At 41.9% G+C, this 22762-nt stretch overlaps 1 protein-coding gene across 11 annotated transcripts in view; it reads right to left on the reverse strand.

The window, feature by feature from the left end:
• The window catches only part of LOC119656708 (protein sidekick), a 475605-nt gene that overhangs the window by 28607 nt on the left and 424236 nt on the right, over positions 1 to 22762 (reverse strand). For all 11 annotated transcript variants that reach the window (XM_038063218.1, XM_038063229.1, XM_038063228.1 and 8 more), the window contains 2 exons: positions 5863 to 5982; positions 31 to 186 (listed from right to left, as the gene is read on the reverse strand). In XM_038063218.1, coding sequence (XP_037919146.1) covers positions 31 to 186; positions 5863 to 5982 — 276 coding nt within the window. The remainder of the gene's footprint in view (positions 1 to 30; positions 187 to 5862; positions 5983 to 22762) is intronic.

Here is a 22762-nt window from a genome sequence, read left to right on the forward strand (position 1 = left end):
AGCACGTTCGCCACTTATTTCAATACTTACCAAGGACTCCTAAATACGCTTCGCCGCTTACAGTCCCTGCTTCGTTAGAACGATTGCATGAATATAAGCCAGCGTCAAGTTCACGAACGTTGGAAATCAACAGGTCTCCTGATTCAAGGATCTGCACACGACTCGATACCTCCACTGGCTGTGTTTCTGGGAAGACGAAATATTTGCGATTTGAAACAACAAGGTTAAGTTAGTTAGCGAATAGAATGGGACAAAAATCATATAATTCTTAGTAAGCTGGGACATGTACAGGGTGAGCATAACTGGCTGACTAGGTGTGATTCGGTGAATTGGTTACAGGAAGAAATAGGTATTTGAGTTTAAGTTCCGCCTGTTGTCAATAAAAAGGATAACATTATAATAAGAAGTAGTCAAGAAGTAGAAGCGACGGCTTATTCTGGAGAACGAAAGTCGTACCATATTCAAACCAATCAAACAATACTTGTACAAATGCGGAATTTGGTCTCTGTAGCCCCATTCCGTGGGATTACCTTTTACACTTTGCGGGGTTTATCCTACTCTTCCTCTTTCAATCGCTAATTCTGCATTTTTACGTTGCGGAGGCAACTCCAAGTCCTTCTTCTTCGACTTGAGCATCTCTTCGATTATACTCTCCGGGTTCACCTTCGCCCTCAATGGTTCTTCTTTCGCTCCCATATTTTAAGTAGGGAGACATCATAATCTCTGGATTTTCTGGCATGCTACCATATCCAGGACAATTGTATGAATCATCCAATCCAAACCAGAGAAGATCCTCTTGAGTAAGGAACCAGCTAATATAGTAGCTGGTCTCCTCGTATAGCTACTCGAGCTAATCCTCTGAGTTCGTTCGTCCATCATTTCATCTGATGTGCTTCTAAGCGCCGTCAACTACACAGGCGAAGCAAAAGTAAAATAGATTATACAACTCCAGTTTTGAGCAATCTCCAACCGTACTTCGACCTGCTGATACTCGGCAACATTCTTGGAAGTGCCGCGGTGGCGCCGATTGTCTTTTGGTGAGCATACTTTAGATGCCCAGTAGGCAAAATTTGGTAGCTGCCTTAGAGACGAACATATATCCACCGAATTCTCCTTTGAAAGTGTTTCTTTTTTGGTATAGTTTGTTGGTGCCCTGAGTGTCGAGTAGGCAGATAGGGCAGCAACCCTGCCGACGTCTAGTAGACGTTTCATGGGAGTTGTGGTAATGTCCACATTACACACAGAGTCCTTTGGGAATCAATCGTGGAATTGCGCAGTATAACTCGGATGCCATACTCCGTAGTTCGATAGGGGCTTTAAGTAGGTCTTGCATCCACCAGTATGAATGCTGAGCCTGCACTCAGTGTAAACTGGCCCAAAGGTACCTGTCATACCCTCGCACCGATTGTAGTCTTACAAAGAGGGTGGAGTTAGGCCGACATGGTGGGTGCTCACGTTAAATCACCAAGATGTCATTGTACAATTTGTTACAAAGATTGCTTCCGTTCTTTCATGAACCAGATTTATCCTGGCCTTTTCTAACCAAGACTCATTCTCGCTGTTTCCGTCGCACAGACCTTCACTCCTAATCAACGACCGTAGCTTCTTCTGGGACGGGAAGCATGAGCAGCCCCAATCCATCTCGTGGCAGAGACACTTCTCCAAGAGGCAATTCTCAACTAAACTTGTAAGTATCCAGGAACACCGCTTCAGTCAATATACTTTAATCCGGCAGGAGTTGGTACACTTGATAGCGTTTTTCATATCCAACTGCCATGGTACGGGGCAGTAGTCGTCAGAATACATTGTATCTAAAAAACAGATCGATGGTGGCTAATTGGGTTTGGGAAGAAACACTTTTGCTTTTTTACTGGACAGAGAATATTCCTTTTCTCAGGGATGTCTCAAAAGTCCTAGCAAAGTCTTCACTGCCAGTTTCAAAGTTTTGTAGTGAATACCATCCAACTGTGGGGCCTTATCGTCGTCGATCCTTTCACATATTTCTGGTAGTTCTTTTTCAATAACTGGAGGTATCGGGTATTCGTTACATTGGACCACCGTTTTTATTTTGCTGTTTTTGTCCGCAGGAAACAGAATGGCTAGAATTCTTTTTTCGAAAGCGCGGGCTAGCCACTTGCCGTGACTTTTGCTTTGAGAGCTTCCCATTACTAGCCTGTCAGTCGAATTCCAAGAATTTATGTCGTCATTTTCCCTTAGCTATTTTAGACTGCACTGCAACTACCGGTGCGAACAATTTACTCCATATTCTGCGATAACTCTTTATTGAATTCGATTCACCTAATCCCCATTCGATTCTCTAAGCTACCATGACGCTGATGTATCTCAGGTCCACAATAAACCCAGGATTTTTCCGGGGTAAGGCTATGAGATTCTAGCATTCGCGAGCACCATGCCCAGCCCCGCAAATGCCTCGAACGTAGCACATTCCCACATGTTGGTCGGTTGACTCACTCAAAAGCACACGCGTTATAATGGGCCGATATTTTTTCTGCGCAAGTTCTCTCGAGGCAAATGCCAGAGGGGCCAGAAACTGCTCATCTTTGACAGGCTTGACACTAGGTTACACATGGCAGTTGTAAATTCCTATTTTTAGGAGGTGCATTATATTTTGTTCCTCGGCATATTGGAGTGGATTCATTTTTCGTCATTGGTTACCTACCGACTTTTTCTCAAAAGGAACTCCGTAGCCTACACAATGACGAAATCTATGAGCGATACCATGACCGTCCGGTTGTGAATAAAATCCGGCTCAATAGGTTACGGTGGGCGGGTCACTTAATCCGTATGGATGAGGATGATCCCGCCCGGAAAGTCTATAAGGGCAATATCTATGGTAGAAAAAGAAGACGAGGCAGACCCTGCCTAAGATGGAGCGATGGCGTGGGTCAGGACGCCAGACAGCTTTTAGGAATATCGAATTGGTGGACCTCGGCGCAAAACCGGGATGTCTGGAGTTCCATATTAAGGCAGGCCTAGACCGGATACCGGTTGTTGCGCCGTTGATGATTATGATGATGATGAACTCACACATAGTTTTCCGCTCCTCATCTCTGGTTTTCATTCAGTTGATGGCGGATCCACTTCTCCGCCCTATCGATCTTCACCGTCGCATGAAGATGATTAGAGATGGAAGAGATGGAAGAGTTCCACAACCGATATAAGAAGGCAAGAAAAGATCTGCAAGTAGCCATCTCTAGAACTAAAACTAAACACTTCAAGAGGTTAGGTAAGGAAGCGGACTTCAACCCATGGGGAGGTGCATACAAGCCAGTGATGGCGTCAGTCAAAGGTAAGCGCTCACCGCCGATTACCAACCCTGATTTGCTGTGGGATATCATTAGTACTCTCTTTCCACAAGTTTCAGATGGCTTGAACCTACAAACTGTCCAGATAGAATCCGATGAAATTCCCGAGGTAACCACTGAGGAAGTTCTGGAAGCCGCGAAGAAGATTGCCCAAAATAAAGCCCCAGGTTTAGACGGCATTCCGAATAAAGCACTGACAGTGGCCGCCGAAACAGTTCCAAGGTGGTTCGCTGAAACATTTACGGCCTGCCTCAAAGATGAGATTTTCCCGGAAAAGTGGAGGAAACAAATGCTTGTGCTAACCAAGAAACCAAATAAACTTTTGGGTGATCTTTTGTCTTGTAGGCCTATATGCCTGCTAAACGGCATCCGCGAACTTTTCAAACCGGTCATCTTCAATAGGCATGTACCAATCAGAGAAAAGGAGGGTGGCCTCTCAGACAGGCAGTTCGGATTTCGAAAGGCAAAATCTACTGTCAATGCCATCAGCCGGTGGCGGAAATTGCGAAAAAAGCAACGGAGGTCAATAAATCTTGCGCGATAGTTACTCTTGACGTGAAGAATGTCTTTAATATGGCAAAAGGGAGCAAAATAATTGCTGCCTTAGGCAAATTGGGCGCTCCTAAATAATTGGTGCACATAATCATGGAATTTTTCCGTGAGAGGATATTGAGTTACGGTCCGGACGATGGACCTAAAACGTATCGAACAAACTGCGGGGTTCCATAAGGATCAGCTCTCGGTCTTCTTCTGCGGATAATAATGTATGTCAACCATCTGACGCTCGCAGAGCATAAAACCGAGGCAGTTTTGATCACCAAGCGCCGCCGGCTCCTTATCTCGATAGTTGTCAGTTTCATCTTGCTTTACACAGCTCCAATCTGGGCACCGTCTTTGGAGCTGGAAGCAAATAGAAGGAAAATTCCAGCTCCATACCGATTGAGTGCATTGAAAACGTAGTGCGCTTGCCGTACAACATCAAACGAAGCCTGTATGATAGCAGGCATTGCCTCCATCGACATCTTGGCTCATCATATGCAATCAGCGAGTCCTTTACCTATTGTCTATCTGAATGGCAAAAAAGATGGGATGATTCACCTAAAGGACGCTTGACACACTGAAATATTCCAGATGTCTCAAAATGGATGAAACGAAGGCACGGTGAGGTTAGTCACCATCGAACTCAATTCCTAGGTGGACACGGAGGGTACCGTGCATACCTTTATCGCTTTGGGCGTGACGACTCCCCGTATTGCCCGGCATGCGTCATGATTCCGGAGGATGCAGAGCATGTTGCTTTTAACTACCAGCGGAGGCGGAAATTGATGCCGGGGCATGGTTGACACCCGGGAATATGCTAGCCTTTGAAACATCTTGGAGGGCAGTGGAAAAATCAACGAATTAATGATTCACAACCTGCTGAGGAAGGAAGAGCTTCGGAGAAAAGTTACAAATAACTACACGAGGCGCAGTTCGTAACTGATCCTTCCCCGCGACGTAATACCGAAATGGCAGTCCCGCGGGTAAAGTGAAGGAAAAGGAGGTGGTTTTAGAAAGTAAAAGTCTCACATAATCGTATGACAGGAGCCAGCGGGGGGTTTTGAACTTGTTCACCTTCCAACGGATTAAAAAAAGACAGACAGAAAGTAAACCGATTTTAATAAGGTTTTACGACACAAAACAAATCCTTAAAAACGACACGACCCCGCGCGTGGAGCCGTAATTGATTGAGGCGCGGCCCCTGAAGTTCCCTTCCATTCTTGACATCCTCAGGCCCTTAGAGCATGTCCCTAATAAATATGGCGTTCAAGAACGTGTCAACCGAGACCTTTGATGGTCAATTTCGCCAACTTTTTACGTCTCTGGGATAGCTTTCCCCTTTAGGCCGTTTTCAGCCACTTAGGATGATCGTTTGATCGTCCTATTTCCCTTAGGTTCATTACAGCAGCTTGCGCAGTTCTGGTCCTGATAGAATCAGTACGAATAGGAATAGGATTGAGAGAAATAATAAATCTGACTAAGAAATTGGGTGCCATTTTTTTAGGACACTAGCCGTTGTCAGCCTCTTTTGTTCAGAATAGTACTTTGTCTATTCTGAAACAGATTGAAGAGAGATGAGTAAAATCATTTCTTGGAAATCATAAATACCGTATTTCGGGAACCAACTGCTCCCTCCATCTTGACAAAAATTAAGACCAGGAGTAGCAATTCTGCAAACGTTTGAATAACTTAGTTTCAGTCATAATACTTTACTTTATATGAGACCTAAGTTCTGCATAAATCAACTGAAAATATTAACATAAATAATGTTCAAATCAAAACAGCTTTTAAACTCGAAAATCATCAAATGATATCCAATTTACTTTTCCCTGGAAGCTCACCCTGTACGGAGCCACTCACATGTCAGCATTCCAGTTATAGAAAATTCAATTTATAATTTCACAGCAAACATACTCACTCACTCGTCCTTTAGGCACTTTACATGCTCATCAAAGTTAGCTTTAATTGCATTGGAATCTTGTACTTTTGTACTTACTGTTGTAAATCCACGTTATGTTGGGCGTTGGCGCTCCCACCGCTCGGCAGGATATCGTCGCGTCCTTGCCATCGAGCACAGTCACATTTTGGGGCGGTTGCTCCATGATTGGGGTTGAAGCTTGAAAGTAAAAATTATCTCGTTAGCTGACTAATTGAACACTTTTGGGGTTTTCATCGATAGTCATTGCAGTGTGGGAAAACGCTGAGGTGAAAGCCAATGGCGGTTTTAATTAGTGTGTTAGATAAGGATACGTTTTCTTCTACAAATCATAGGGCATGCAATTTGAATTAAACTAGCAAATAATTAGAGGTAAAGTGAATTTAAGTAAATTTTGCAAAAATTAGTAAATTATTATTATCTTCAATCCGAGAGGAAAATTGGGAAAATTAATGACAAACAATAAAATTTTCAAAATTCTTATTAAATATAAAAAATAGATAGTCCAATATAAATAATATTGAGATGACTGAAATGAAAGATTTCATGAGATCTTGTCACCTTTCTCCATATGAAAGATGTATTATTTATTAGATTTATTTAAATCTAATTCTAAAAAATAGTCTCTATTGCGCAAATATGGTGAGATTGGGAGCGAAACTCATTTTCAATATTACTCAACTAGTTGTTGAAATAACTTGAGATACTCAAATAGGAGCACTATCAGCTGAGGGAGGCTTCTTAATGCAACCCTTTCTCTTCTTCTCTTCTTGAGAGTAGTACATACGGGATGAGATTAATAACTGATAATGCGAACTGATGTTGACAAGAATCATGTTATCTCTTCAGATAAGGGTTCTCGTTTTGATAGTGTTTAGCTTCAAAGAAACCATAGTATAGACGTTGATTTCATATGCTTAGGTCATCTTTAATATACATTGATGGAAGAACTTGAATCAATGGAGGAACCAGGTTTTTGGTAATCCAAAAATTTCTTAACTTTATTAAAACACTTGAATAAAGGATATCAACATTAACAGATGAAGAAACAAATCGAGTTTTTATGCTTCTTCATTGCACTTGTTCACATCTTCTATTTCCCAATTATTTTAAAATATTAATTTAAAAATGATCACTTTTATTTTGATGACAGTTTGTCACCTTCCTCAGTGAGTTTTCATCAGATTATAAAATTTTTTCACATTCTTAGAAAACCTTATTTTGTTTTGGTGTTTTAATTATAAATAAGTCGGGCAAAACAACATATATAACAGTAGAATTAATAATCAACAAATTTTCAAATATTTCAAAAATGATCATTAACTTTTTTGTTGTCATTTTCACGATAGACCTGATAATGCCGTATATTATTAAATGCATTTCTAACGTTTGTTTCTGACTAAGGCAAAATGTTGTGCTTGCAAATACAAGTGATGTTGATGATACGGGGATTTTGGTTTTATGTGTTTTGAGGTCGGTTTTCGCAAGTCCTGTTCTGGTTTTTGACTTGTTTAAGAAAGACAACGAGTGGAGTTTGATATAAATAAGTAACGGACAAATACTTGATTGAAATGCACATTTTGATACTTTTTTCCAAAAGAGTTCACTTAAATTCTTAAATCTTTAAAATTTGGTGCCTTATCCAAGTTAATTTAGGACTACAAAGAAATGAATCGAAATTGGGATATCGGAATGTGTTGAGTTTGGAGTGGTGGTGAGTGCAAAGAAATCGAAGAACCCGAAAGCTCGTGTGTGAGAGTTGTTATATATTATTCCATATTTCGCCAACCTATAAGTCTGAAATGATAATGAAAACCGCCACAGTGGGGTGAAAATCGTGGGAAGTAGAAAAACGGCCGACATTGTGCATTTCGCAAGTGTATATTTTAGTGGATACCGTCTGTCGACGGAACCATCGTGCGGTTGGAAGCGCAAGACTTTTATAGAAAATCTGTCTGCTCCTGATTCTGGCGATAATGCTTCCACTGAACGAGATTTGTACTTTTGAAGTAGAAATTACGGCTAAAGGAACAATGTTCGATATTTGATATGTACTGAATAAGGTTAATTTAGTAGTGGAAGGACTCGAAGAGTCAAGTTTGGTGCTTTCGATTCTGCCAAGCGATGTAGAGAGACTGGTATGTTTAGAAAATTTAGTAGAATTTTATTTTGAATGAATCGACAAACTATTTTGCTTAGATTGCTAGTGAAACTAGATTCGTCATCCAACTAGGTGGAAAGGTGTGAACTGTGCACGCTCTCGCATACAGTGAATTACATTATTCTACCTCGAATTTAAGGGGGAGAGGTCCTCATAAATGCAAAAGGGGGTTGTCAATTTTTTTTTCACAAAATATGGTCATGTGGGGTATCAAATGGAAGGCCTCGATTAGTACTTTCGAACCCGGTTTTAACTTTGACGTTTGTTGAGAACGTGAGGAGTGCGGGGGGTTGAAATTGATCATTTCTTTCACGGGCTCATTCTCAGAAACTATCCAACCGAAAAATCTGAAAAAAATCAACATACTGACACTATATGGTGTTTAGGCTCCGAAATATCCTTCAAACTGATATCTATTTAAATAAAGTTAATAATAGTATTGCATCTGGATGGCTCTAGTGGTTAGAGCACTGGAGGCTGTCGTAGCGGAAGGTCGCGGTTCAAATCTCACTGGTGGCAGAGAGATTTGTTATCGTGACTGAATGTCGGATACCAGTCGACTCAGGTGTGAATGGGTACCTGAGAAATCAGGGTAATAATCTCAGGCGAGCACAATGCTGACCACATTGTCTCCTACAGCGTACTGTAGTGTACCATTACTAACACACTTCAAGGCCCTGATCCAATATGGATTGTTGCACCAACGATTATTATTAATAATAGTATATTGCTACAATTTTTAGTAATTGACTGCAAAACTCCTGAAGTTCATTCAAGAATCACAAAATTTTGCAGTTTGGTAGAAATCGCACTATTACTAACAAAGTTGTAATAGGTCAAAGTTGTCGCTTTTGTGCAAATTCAAGACTTTGAATGTCTGTATCATGAATACAAAATGAATCATCCTCAGAGCCTCAAACCACCCTCATTCATACTAAGTCGCCTTTTTCCTATTTCTTACCCTATTCTTTAAAAAACGTGCTAAAAAAGGCCAAACACATTTTTTATGCCACTAAATTGAACGAATACACCGACCATCCCATCGGTTGTTTCATCGGCAAACGGAAGAGGATCCTTCAGTAGCAAGTGCTTAACAAGCTTGCTGTGGATCAAGAGCCCAAATAGGGAATAGTATTCCAATTTAACCAAATCCCCCTTTCTTTACAGCGAAAACATGGCTTGGACATCGTCTTCAATAGCAGGAAAAAACCAGCTCAAAACTCTTTCAGGATCCTGTATAAATTGCAATAATATATATAGGTTTCGCAAATCTTGGAATTTTCCAAACAGTTTCAAATTTTTCCAAGTAAATTTAAAAACTTTCCATTTCAAATTCGGAAATTTTTCAATGTTTTAATAAAGGTTTTATACCAGCACTTTACCACTGGATAAGGATGCAGCCTATGCAGTAAGCAACCCCACAATTTAATTTCTCAATATTTGGTAAGGCCTCTACAGGAAATGGCGAAATTAATTGCAATCATAAGCACACGATTTTATATCTAGAAGTCATGAAAAACAGCAAAGATTGAGGAGATTGCTTGTTTCCCAGACCATGAAATCAAACAATGATAGAAAACTGATGGGCAGCTAAGATGTCTCTTACAGCATAAATCCTGATAGTAGAAGATTGAAAAATTTCTGAATTTGAAACGAAAAATTTTGATTTTGGAATGGAAAATTCCGAATTTGAAATGGAAAATTTTGGAACTGCCGTGGAAAAATTTTAATCAGTTTGGAAAAATCTGAAAATGTTTGGGGAATGTGGAATCAGACCCATATACTATATCAAAAGACAAGACAGAATATGGGACCTGAAGCAGGAAAAAAGGGACTGCCAAATTTCGGAAAGTAGCAGAGCATATCGTCTTAACAAACCACACGGTTTCCAAGGAAAATTTGGGATTGTCGAAATGGTTGAAAGTTTGAAAATCCATAGTGATCAACCCACATCTTAACACAAATACAGAAATTAATTAAAAATAGGGTAGCCTCAGTGAAGGACATGAAAGATGTCTGAGACAAAAGTAGGATATACCAAATATGTCACTCTGTCTGTGATATGTCATACATAGAACAAACAAAAAGGCTCGTGGGTTTGAGGTTGGAAGAATACCAGAGTGAGACAGAACCAGCCGGCAATAGAAGGACGTACGAAAAAATATAATAAAATTGCCGGTAACATGGTTTATTTTGATTGAAGGCCATCATAATCTCCAGAAACGACTCAATTACCAAGGATACTAAACATTGGAAATCTCAAAACCGGCAGACTCCTTTCACATTGTTCTGTAGATCCGCAGAGTAACCCCATGAAGTGGAAGCTTCTCGGGAAGTTCTAGAGAGAGCTGAAACAACTCCAATTAACTCGATAGCGATGGTGCTTAGGCGTGGTTTACGTGCTTTGTTCTGTTTGTGGAAATAGCAAACATATACTTATATATATAAAACGCCTTCCGCCCCTGTAAAACCCGAAAGGTTGAGAACTATGCTTTTGACCTTTCATTCCTGTATTTAATACTCGTGGATTTATTTATTTAATTTTTTTCTTTGGATAATATTAAAATTCGAAGTGGAATTAAAAATGATCATAGTTGAGCCTAGGCAGATAAAAAGGCAACTGCTTTGGAAAAAGAGAGAATTCAAGACGAGCTCAATTTCAACTAGGACCCAATGTGCATCACATTGACCAGAAGATTCTTTAAACGTTTTTTGTTTTGTGTGAAACAAAACCTTCTTGAAATCGATTCTAGGTCTGTTAGTCTACCTGTCATACTCTTCTTAGCCCAGCAGAGGCGCAGGGAATATTATCCGGTGGAATGTGTCTACGTAGGGGACCTCAACATGAATTCAAAGTCAAAGAAAGTTAATGAGAGAGGTCAAGCGACGAAGAGAGCATACAAATAAGAGTTTCTTCTCGGACCTTCCTATAATGAAATCGAAGCATGTGCACAGAAATACGAAGCTCCGGGTATACAAAACCATCATACGACCAGTACTATGTTATGGGTGCGAAACCTGGAGCCTAATCCAAGCTTCCAAAAATTTGCTAATCACATTCGAAAGAAAGCCCTTCGGCGAATTTTCGGACCAGTTTGCGACCGTGCTGGATGGCGCATGAGTTGGATGAACTGTAGAAATTCGTTAAACTACACTGCCTTCGGTGGGCATGGATCCCTCACTTTAATAAGACTTTAAACTGCGGAAACCGTGTTTTGAGGGCACTGTTTAAGTTTATAGTGACGCCAAGTTAGATAACTTGGTTCACTGTGAGGAGGGGAGATGTATGGATTCTTAAGGATAGCTTTATGATGTCAAAAACATTTTCGGGGTCATCCTCCATTTTCCTTAAAGAACTATTGTTTGGCATTTTTGCAGATTGAGCGCCAGTTTTCACTTGGTGAATCATCAGTAAAACTCGTCCAAATATGGATGCCAGAACGTACTATGTCGTTTGTGGTAGTGTGAACTCATCGGCCTATTGAAGCACCTTGATTGGGTTGGCTATGGGAGCGGATTTCGGAATATCTGCGGTGAAAAGTGAGTGGTTTGCGGAGATAACTGAGCTTTTCGGGTCTCTAGCTAGACTGGTGTAGGGAAAGATTGTTTGTATCGCGGTACTCATGAATCACTGTTTTGACCGTCCGCACGAAAATGTTAGCTTTGGTTGAAAGAAAAGTTATAGGCCTTTAACTGTCCGGGAGGAGATGTGTGTCATCTGATCATACTTTCAGCTCGAGGGGAAAAAGACATTCGAACAATGATTGAATAGTTTTGACAAAGAGGGTCTGGATACACAGTATTGTGCAGGGGATTTCGTCATGCACAATTGAATTTTTACTCTTGTTCTGTTTGATAATCATTGCGACCACTTTGGGGTTGAGAAATTTGATTTGCGGGAGTTGAACGAGTAAGTGTGTTTGGAGAGGAGAAAGTATAGGAATAGTTTCAGAGATTGGTTTATGAACTGTCGATTGGCTTACCTGAAATCCGGGCTGCCAGATGCCATGCGCGAAAGGCGCGACCAAGAGTTGGATATCAAGGATTATAGCATTATGGCCACTGATGTCGAGTAAGGTTTAAAGGAATGGAACGGTGTTTGAATTCAGAAGAATTACGTTGATGGTGCTGATTACCAGAACCAGGAAGTGTATATAGCGTTTGTGTTGCCCCTAAAATCAAGGTCCAAGATTTGCCGAATGGGCGGAGTTAATCCACGCAAAAGTATTTGATGGTGGATTGGTCTTTCGGATCAAAGAGCTAGCTGGAACAACATAGGGAAACGACATATACATAATCTGCAGTGATTTCGATTGAGACGATGATGACCTCTAGGGACTTCAGAGCATTGACGGGAAGGAAGAGTCCTGTTTTTGAAGAATTTAGTTAGGATGATACCTGCGTGTATTTGTATCGGTAATGCAACCCCGTTTCATACAGGAGCACTATTTGTGGATTGTGTTTCTTCAGTTTGTCTCCTGATCATTCCTTTGTGGAGCATAGAGCAGCCACATACACAGAGAAGCCCCAGCTGCGACAATCCTTCTATGTACTGGTGGACAGCAGAAATTGCCGAACTACGGAGGGAGCGTCATAAGCTCCGGCTCAGCAAAAAAGAGACTCCGCAGTGCTATAAATAAAAGCAAAGCTCGCAGCTGGCAGAACCTTGTCAACGAGGTGAATGAGGACCCCTGGGGACTTGGCTATAAGCTTGTCTCCCGAAAAATCGGGGCCCGAGGCCGTAAGATGCACAGATATGCTAGGCACACTAGAAAACTCATTTCACGTGCCAAGTTATCTCTTGCGGATATTGAGGGATTATTTGAGAGAACGCTCCCTGCTCTATGAGATGTTAGACGGCCAAAGGAGGATGAAAATCACGTCGGGAGTAGGACAGGGATCCACCCTATGGCCAGACCTTTGGAACACTCTCTATGATAGTCTACTGAGACTCGATATGCCCTGGTCGGTTATGCGCGCTGGAAAAAAACGAAGTAGTCACCTTGACCAGAAGGAGAATCCCGACCCTGCGTCCCATATCGATAGGCGATTTGACTATAGAGTCAAAACCAGCGGTTAAATACCTTGGTTTAATGCTCGAGTCGAAGATGAGCTTCTTAGAGCAAATCAAAGCAGCAGCGGACAGTGCTGCAGCTGGCGTCGCGGCCTTGAGTCGGCTAATGGCGAATGATGGAGGCCCTATATCTACTAGGAGACGTCTCCTTATGGGAGCAACGCAGTTGGTTCTGCTCTATGGCGCAGAGGTATGGGCTGACGCTCTTGACAAAGAGATGCATCGTAAGCGCCTTGCTCAAGTGCAAAGGTGGCGAACTTTGCGAGTGGCGTCTGCTTATCGCACCGTCTCCGAACCGGCCGTGATGGTGATCGTGGGAGTGGTCCCCGTCGCCCTCCTTGCCAAGGAGCGCAAAGCTATCTAGCTATCTCGCCGTAAGGACGAGAACTTAAGACAGATGGTTGCCCGTGAAAAACGTCAATGCACCCTTACCGAGTAGCAACTTTCTTCGCAAAATGAGCCAAGGGGCAGATGGACTGCGCAGCTCATCGACAATTTAGACCCGTGTTTGAACCGAACGTACGGTGAGGTTGATTATTTTCTCACCCAACTTCTAAGCGGTCATGGAGGTGTTCAGTCTTACCTGCACAGTATTGGGAAGGCGCGATCTCCCAATTGTGTATTTTGCAATGGAGTCATGGATGACGTTGAACACACCTTTTTCCCTTGCGAGAGGTGGAACGGCTTTCGTCAGAAGCTTTATGCAGACACAGGGGAGCTCTCTCCAGACAACATTGTCAAAGAGATGCTGAAGAGCTCAAAGAGAGTTCGGGCTCTTCTTATGCTTCAGTGTCACTATGAACACACTTTATGTTGCGCAAGTGATAAGCTTACTGCAGCGGAGACAAGCACAAAGACGAACACAAGTTTAATGGATGAAATTGGGTCGGTCTGAAATGGGGAGGGGCTCGCCTTAAGACTATTACTTTGAAGAAGTCAGGGCACCTGCAATAGTTGACTGCTGAGGGAATCTGTTTATTCGCTGGAAGCAGCTCAAACTGCGATTTCTCGCTTTCACCAGGGTGGGATCGTGGATCTGACTGGCTAGTCGCATGCTTAGCTTACTTATCTTTCGCTTCTCCTCTGATTGAATAGAGTGTTTGACAACAAACAACACATTGGGGATGCATTGGATCTTCATATCCTTGGCATTCTCCTGTGCAGGGTAGGTGTGGTTCAGACTACTCCAAAGGCAAAGTATACGTGAATAATTTCACCTTGCTCTCTATTTGAAGCGCTACATATAATGCTGTCATTGATAAGTGGACTCAAAGATGATGATATCGATTATTGTAAGGGTTATTTCGGCCACCTTTCCTGTAAACTAGCGATCTGCGTATTTACCTAAAAAGGCATAGGTAAAGAACCTATCGAAGTCGAATCCAAGCCTATAAGATAAGATACAGATATGAACACAAATTGCAATTAATTTTCATTTGATTGTAGCAACCACGTTTATGAGAATCTACGTTGCAAAACATTATTTTCCAATTTGGTTCCGGCCACGTTCCTATCCTTGACCCAAAAACACTTTCCCAATGCCATGTACACGTTTTTCTTTCGATATTTATTTATAAGAACTTGATCCCATAAATTAAACGCCTTCCGCAACTTTTTTCCAATTGCATCTGAAACGACTTTTGTCTCTGGCAATGAGTATTCTGGAAGGTGCAAATGGACATAGAGCAGCTCCCCGAGTAAAATTTGAAATAGATTCAAGTATCTTCCCCGCTGTTAAGGGCCAAACAACTCTGTAAACAATTTGCGGCGAATAAATATCTACACCAATTTACATTGAGTGCTTCTATCGCATACGGAATTGAATTAAATAATGAATTTACACAATTCCGGAGTAAATCTCTTCAATTGCGGAATTTCCATAGCTAAATCGGAAGGTATTGCAACAAGTAGTTTTCCCTCGTAGTACAGGGTGTTCTGTGTACACTAGCCAAGCACTGAGGTGGTGTGTTGGCCAGTTAGCACATCGCGGCTGTTGCACTGATTATTATCTTATCCAACGAAGCAAATTCCAATTAATATGGCCTCAATTTTAGCTCTGAAGGTTTCCGGTGCCGTTTTACGTTGTTTGCCAACCACAAAAGCAACCGCTGGAATAATATAAATTAAAATTCGGTCCAAGATAAATATTAGACTCCGTTTGGCAAGTTATAGCTTTAATTAGCTCCACTTAATTCAATATTTAAAGTGTGCCTGGAGAAAGATAAATATCTTGGAATTATTCTGTTACTATTTATGTCCTTAGCTACCTTTTCATTACGTGCGTTGAAAGTGAGCTTCCGTTCGCAAGGCTTTATGAGTCTATTTCGAGATATTTGGTGGTGGCGAATGGTCTTAAATCTTGAATCGATAAGATTTCGCTGTTTTAGAGAAATATTATTGCTTTTGTGGTGGCAATGAATGCATAGCAACCAACGCAGGCAGTATTGAATTCGGAAGATAATATTTAGTATCTATACACGTCCTACAAATGAAAGGAGCTCTATTCACCAGCAAATACATGCGGCAAGACTTTTTTTCATTTCTTCGACCTTTCTTGTATTCCCTTATACCTGAATCTTCTTTGTAGGACCACGCTAGGATTAGATACAGTCCGAGTATATTCATACCTTCATGTTACAAAACATCAGCTCATATTCTCCGGGGACACACTCGTTAGACATAAATAACTCTCTCTTCCTTAATTGAGAGTAATTAATGATAAGAATTCTAATGTCTTTCTTATGGATACAAATAGATACAATAGTAAAGGAGTAGATTCATGTGTTCCATTTTGGGGACTGAATAGGATCGTCAAATTCCAAATATGTAACTACAAAGAAATTGTATCACTTCATAGCTGGCAGGGGGAACGTATTACATTTTTGAAATGATGAATCTACGGAATGTGATCACAATCTGTAAGTCAGAATTCAAGGGTATAAATCCAGAAGGCAATGTGTCGGACTCGGTTATATTTAGAGAAGTCTTCATATGTTATGTAGATACAAATATTATCTCCTGTCTGACGGGAAGATGCAATGAACTAATGTAGAATAACATTTTGAATTCTCTGGCGATTTCGTTCTTAGTTGTACATATTTGGATTATTGTGCGAATTCAACGGAATTTTCCTTTTTTCTATTGACTTGAAGAAAGATTTGGTTTATTAATTGCAATTCATATTTTCTCATATTTATCTGTGACAAAAACTAAACGGACGAAATTCTTACATAACCGCCTAAAAGCGATACCAACTAAGCTAATGTTTTCTTTCCCTTGGACTCTACCTTGGCGTGGTGGGAGGGGGACCGTAGTAGGTTACTACTACACTAAGGGTGTCCAAAATATGAATATGAAAACGAAGGATTTAAACTCTCCAAGTGGTAAGAAGTCACAGACTTCGCATCCACCCGCAATCATGTCGTGGCCGAGGCGCGAATTTTGGAGGCCTCACCACATTCATGCACATTCATGGATAAATCTGCAGAAGGCATGCTTTTCGACTCAATGGAAAGCTTGCATTTAGTGCCTACGGCGAAGCTAGCCAGAAAAGAAAGTACGGAAACTGTCAACTTGGGAAAAAATGGAAATCCGACTACAGCCGGCCCGTCCGCGGTACTACAGTCCAAATTTATCCGCAAACGGAAGAACTTCTCCTTCCGGCATACGGGAACTTCGGCCAATAAGGCGGGGAACTACAGGCTGAATCCCGCCTATCAGAACCTTCTTTTTCACCCTTAAGGAGAGGAATAGAAGAAAACTAAGCTGCTGACATGGACGCTATTGGTTTAACGCCCGTAGAACTGGACCCAAGTGGCCCGAACACCGTGAACCTGGAAAGGCCCCAAGTCGGCGGCAGAAGAAGCTACTGCGAAAAAAGATGAAGCACCTTGGGTACCACTAGGTGCGGTAATGTCCAGAGAAATCAAACGCAAGCAAGCCGAATTTTCGACGGGAGGTGGGAATAAACTGGTAACCCCGATGAGTTTCATCCTAGAGGCACCAGACTCTTCTGTCAACGGTGATGCGCGGAAGAAGCGTAAGACCAACACACAGGGCTGCGCGCGGCACGCGTCCCGTGGGAATTAAGACTGATGTGCCGAGAGGTGATCAAATCAGCGAGAGAAATTTCAATGAAGCTGGTCCCTTCCATAGGAATACGGATACGAAGGCGGGAAGGAAGAGGACATATGCGCAAACTGCAGCCTCAGTTCTGACTACTGCCGTGGGAGTTTCCTCCAAGGATGACAAAATGTCAGATGGACCATTTACCATCCTCCGGGAATGCCTGTGGAAAAAGTGCTGGAGCCTGGAACGAAGCCAAGATTTAAAAATCGAGGCTTTCGCGATGGGCTTCTTTATTTGGAGTACACTGATGAGGCTGGCTTAAAGTGACCCCAACAGGTAATCCCGGCTTAAGAGTTCTGCCGGTCGGCTCAAGCTCACTATTGTGAACACTGAGCTGCGCAGGACAGAACATGTCGGATGTTGTTTACCGGGCCCCAGAAGGAAGGCAGAGGACATAATCCGCATGTTGGGTGAACAGAACCGGGCATTGACTTCAGACATTGGAGGATAAAGTTCATGAATGCTAGGAGGGACAGATCTATAAACGTCGAGGGTTTCAGCTTGGTATTCGAACTGGACCAAAAGGGTCAAATGTGCTCAAGAAAAGTCACCGTATGATGCCCCACTTTTTCCTAAATAGATTGAAATTCAATCATATCAGGAAACTGTAGAGAATCATCTCCATTTTGAGAGCAAAGAACAATGGTCTTCGACTCACACAATATAGAGCAAATTGCAGCATCTTCGGTGTGCTCTCCCACAATGGAGCTACGCGCGGAGGATAGTGCATGCAGTGGTGGAACCCCTGTATGAGGGTTCGCACTGGTGAAGGGACTACAGAGTGAATCGTACCTGCTAGTAACTTCTCCTATACTTACGGAACAAGCGGAAAAAGGGAAGCCAGAGACGTGAACGGAATTGACTTGATGCCAGTTCGAGTGATTGAATCTATGCAAACTCGACACCGCAAACCAGTTAAAGTGGAAAGTGGAAAACAGACGAATGTTCTGCGGGATGGGATAAGAAATTTTATGGATGAGGACATGGAAACTGCTGTAGCTCCAAGTGCGGCTTTTCTCAGAGAAATCAAACACGAGGAGTCGAGGCTTTTCGGTTCGGTGTGGAGGAAACCCCGTCACACGAGGACCGCGGCATACGCTTCTAACAGTTTTCCATTACATATTAGACTAAGTTTTTGTCGAAAAACATGAAGATTGGTCATAGCCTCCTCCTATCTGCTAGCAGCGAGGCTGACAAAACTACAGGACTGCCCCTACATTTTTCTGGTACAAGAGCCATGGGTTTGGTTTAATAGAAGTAAAGGAGGATACGATGAAAGATCAATAAGCTTGGATCTTGTGGTTGTGTCCAGATGTCAAGACGGCTAGAGGCAACCGTGCCGAGACAGTTCTGTTCCCAGGACTTAGTTACGATCATCGTACAATACCAGATTAATGGGAAGAGGAAAACATCATAGTTGCCTCCGCTTATTTACCCGATGATTCTTTGTTTCCTCCACCAACGCAAGAACTAAGGGATCTGGTGCAGAATCAAGTGGTCTCGAATTCTTAATAGGTTGCGATGCGAATACTCAACATATTTTTTGAGGCAGAAGCAAATGCAATCCAAGAGGAGAGAAGCTATTTGATTTCATCACTTCAGCTGGTCTCATGACTGCAAATGTAGGGTGGTAGGAGTGCTATGAAGTGGCTTGCCATATTTCCCGAGACCAAAATACAGACTTAACTTTCGCTGCGAAAGCAAAAAAATCTGAGCCAGATGACCAAGTTGCAAACGATTATAATCAAAAAATGGAACGAAAGATGACTAACGATTTTGTCCAAGAAGCAGCGACCGAAAGTGGCAACCCAAAATGTTCATTTTAAATTATCAAAATAATTTAGCTTCGAAATTTTAACCCAAAACTCACCAACTTCTCGAAATCCTAGTACCTATCACCTATCACATACATTTTAAACCAACAATAATCATTGACCCCTTTTTTTTCTAACAGCACCATAATAATATGCGCATTCCCATGCCATCATGTAATTAGATGCATTTAATCTAGTGTATCGGCACTGGTGATTAAAAGGCATTTTGGTTGAAATGTTGTTTTGGTTTGTTGCTTTCCAGCATGCAAGCCGGAAAGTTAGTTGCCCAAAAGTAATATGGATTGCTACCGACTGATTTTGATTGCCTTCTGGGACACTGGCAAGCTAATATACCACCTACGAAGACAGCAACAGGACTGGTGGAAGGCTATCAGTCTATATTGCCAGAAAACGTACTCTCGAATTGATCCTGTGCCGCTTTAATTGGATACACGTGCAAACACCTTTCCGTTAAAGCATACCAGAACAAACTGGACACATGTTGTAAGACTGACGGTTACATATCTTCGTTCTTAAGGTTTTGTGTCAAACAGAACTTTATTAAAATTGGTTTACTATCTTTCCGTCTGTCTTTCACACTCATTCGGTTACGCCGAATGACCCCGAAGTTGGTGGAAAGGTGGAAACTGCGAACGCTAACGCATACATTGAGTTACACCATTCTACGTGGAATTTTAGGGGGGGTGGAGGGTGGGGGGGGGAGGTGGTTGTCCCCATGTATGCAAATAGCCGGTGTAAAATTGTTTCCTCTAAATATGGGCATGTGGGATATCAAATGAAAGATTTCGATTAGTACTTCTCAAAACTGGTCTCATTTATGACATGTAATTCACAAGGGAGACGGCCTTCTTTCGGAACCTCCTAAAGTTCGTCTTAATATTATGGAATTTTGCAATTTTGGCTAGAACAAAGACCGGATGTAGTGGGGTGGTTCTGGTGAGTCCGAGACATATCGTTAAGTTGCAGGCAATTAGGGAATTAAGTTTACTTTCGAAACATCAGGAGGATTCTTGGTAGAGGTGGCACCATTTTCTATAATAAGTCTTATAAGGGATCTATAAAAATTAATAGCTCTTTGAGGCGAAAGCCCCAAAGAAAAATCGGTTGAGAAGTTAATTATCCTGCCGGCCCGTTGGATTTTTGGAACGATACTAACCGAGCCCGTTCTGGTTATTTCTCTGACAAGACAAATTATGGATCTAACGTGCGTCAGGATGTGGCTATTTGTCTTAGTTTGAAGGGTATTATTTTGTTTTTTTTGTTTAGGGATTGGTCCGGTCCGGTCCGACATCAAGTAGATGCAGATTTAGGACTCCTCAATCCCTAAACAAAAATTGTCTAGGTCCGGCCAAGCTTTGGTCCGAAATGTGGGCAGATTTACGTTGGATATAATTCGCAACCTTGCCGTGCTTTGAGAATTATAAAAGGAAGCATATAGCACCTGGGACGCGTTTTGGTTACGCTAGTAATACCGCGTAATTACACTCAGATTTGATCACGCTACTCCCAGGGTAGAGGTGAGGCAGCGGCCTCTGAGTTGCCTCTGCCCTGGTACGAAACCGTAGCCGTCTGCGCCCCATTTTTGACTATTCTGCTTCTTTTGAAGGCTTTGGATTTAGATTTGACCAGGATAAATGGAAACCACAGTTAAACACATTCGGTAACGAAAAAAATGACCTAACTTTCCAAGAGTTTGGAAGTTTGGTTTCAGTCTTTACCTTTATGATAATGAAATCATCCGCATACTGGAAAACTTCAATGTTCTCTGAACATTTGCTGTGTATATGTTGAAAAGTGTGGGGCTTAGAAAACAGTCTTGGGAGATGCCATTTTTGATATCAATCTGATTTGATCCGAGTTGGAGTTGTCTGTTCGGCATCACCTTGGTAATCTAAAGGATAAATTCGGCTGGGAAATTGAAATCGACCATAATGTTATCAAGGGTCACTATATCCACTTTCTCATACGCGGGACATATAGACTTTTGCTTTTGGTAACTGTAGAATGTAGAGAGGAGGAGGAGGACCAGAATAACCACAGCAATTGACCGGTAGAACAATGTGATTTTCGACAAATTAATTGATGTTGGTCTTTACCATGGAGTTCAATACTTTAGTGAAAATATTGATTAGGGCTATGGAACGATAGTTGGTCAGGAGGTCGAGGTCTTTATCTTTCTTGGGAGTCGGGACGACTTTAATGATCGACCAGTGTGAATTATGAAAAATTAAATGTGTACCCAAAGTGCAAGAACTGCCATAGGAATTTGAAAAATAAAGATAGTTGCGGTAAAAAGTCACAGTTTATATTTTGAGCATGCAGAATGATTCCTTTTTCCCTTCCATGTGGTGCGTCGTTTGCATAGGAATTCGTCTGCGCAGAGGCAAAAAGGAGGACGAAATAAATCTCGAATATTATTAGTTATTCAATGTATTATCGGTCGTTATTTAACAAAGGTGATAGGAATCCTTTCTATTTTAAAGAAGCAGTTGACAATTACTATCGGCGGCACGTATCCATAAGGGCTTTCCCTTGAAGGTTTTCGAGGTGGAAATGAGAACGTTGTATTGCAAACGAAGGGTGCAGGTACGTCATAGGTCACTTTTAACAACGTGCTTCTCTTTAGAGCTGTTGGGTCGATGAGATTTTTGCATTTCAACGTGCCAAAGAGAGAGGTAGTAGGAAAGAGATTGTGTGCAAAGGTGATAAGGTTTATAAGCGGAGGACCAGGAGACGTTTCCCAGATTTTGGGATACTAATGTCCACTTCAAAGCGTATCTTCATTGGAGTGTATGGGCAGAAGTCCCTGTCGTAATCTATTGTTCCAAGTGCTGGCCGAATATAAAAGACAATGAACAGCGCCTCGCGATAATGGAGACGAAGATGTTGCGTTGGACGTAGCGTGCTATACACATCCGAAATGAGGCCGTCGACGATCGATGCACCGATCACGGGAAAATTGCGAAAGAGGCGTCTTTGATTGTATGAACATGTAAATCACTCTGACTAGAACTCACCTGCCAGGATTAGTCCGAACATCGATGAGAAACGACCAATAGGTGGACCGAAACAAACGTGGCTTCATACGCTGGAGGAGGATCTGAATGGCTCTCAGCTGCATTTAGATTAGGCCTTGGACAGGACAAAATGGCGTAACTGATCAAGGTGAGCTGACCCCGCTTCTGAACGGGGCAAAGGCTAAAGCAGAAGATTATCGGAGGAACGAGAAGTTTTTAGTGCCCTCGTATATTCTCGCGGTCAAATGGGCAATCATACCGCAATGTTTGTAGCGCCAACGTTTTCACATAATAGAAGCATGAGACTCTTTTCTTGACGTTTGCCACAGTTTTGTGATTAGTTGATTCAGTTTTGTCACCAAAAACCGACACTAACAAAGAGAAAATGAGTTATATTTTCCAGAATTTCTTCGTGGAAGGCGAAAAACCACGCCATAGTGTGTATGGTTCTGGCACTGTGAAAGTTAATTGCGCACAGTTGTGATTGCGTCGATTCCGGCCCAGTAATTTCTACGCGAAAAATGCACGGCCCTCTGGAAGGCCAATTTCCGAAAATGAAAAAGAAGCTCTCGGTGGCGCATGCTAGAAAACTTTATTTCTATCTGCGAATCGCTGCTGAATCCCAACAAAATCGACACACACTTTTCCCAACAAAATCGACAACTGGGTCTTCTGAAGAAAACAATTGTCCAAATGTTCAATTGAGAGGTTTTTATGCATTGAATTTAAAGTCCGGACTTGGTAA

The sequence above is a fragment of the Hermetia illucens genome, chromosome 5, assembly GCF_905115235.1.
Source record: "Hermetia illucens chromosome 5, iHerIll2.2.curated.20191125, whole genome shotgun sequence".
Lineage (NCBI taxonomy): Eukaryota > Metazoa > Arthropoda > Insecta > Diptera > Stratiomyidae > Hermetia > Hermetia illucens.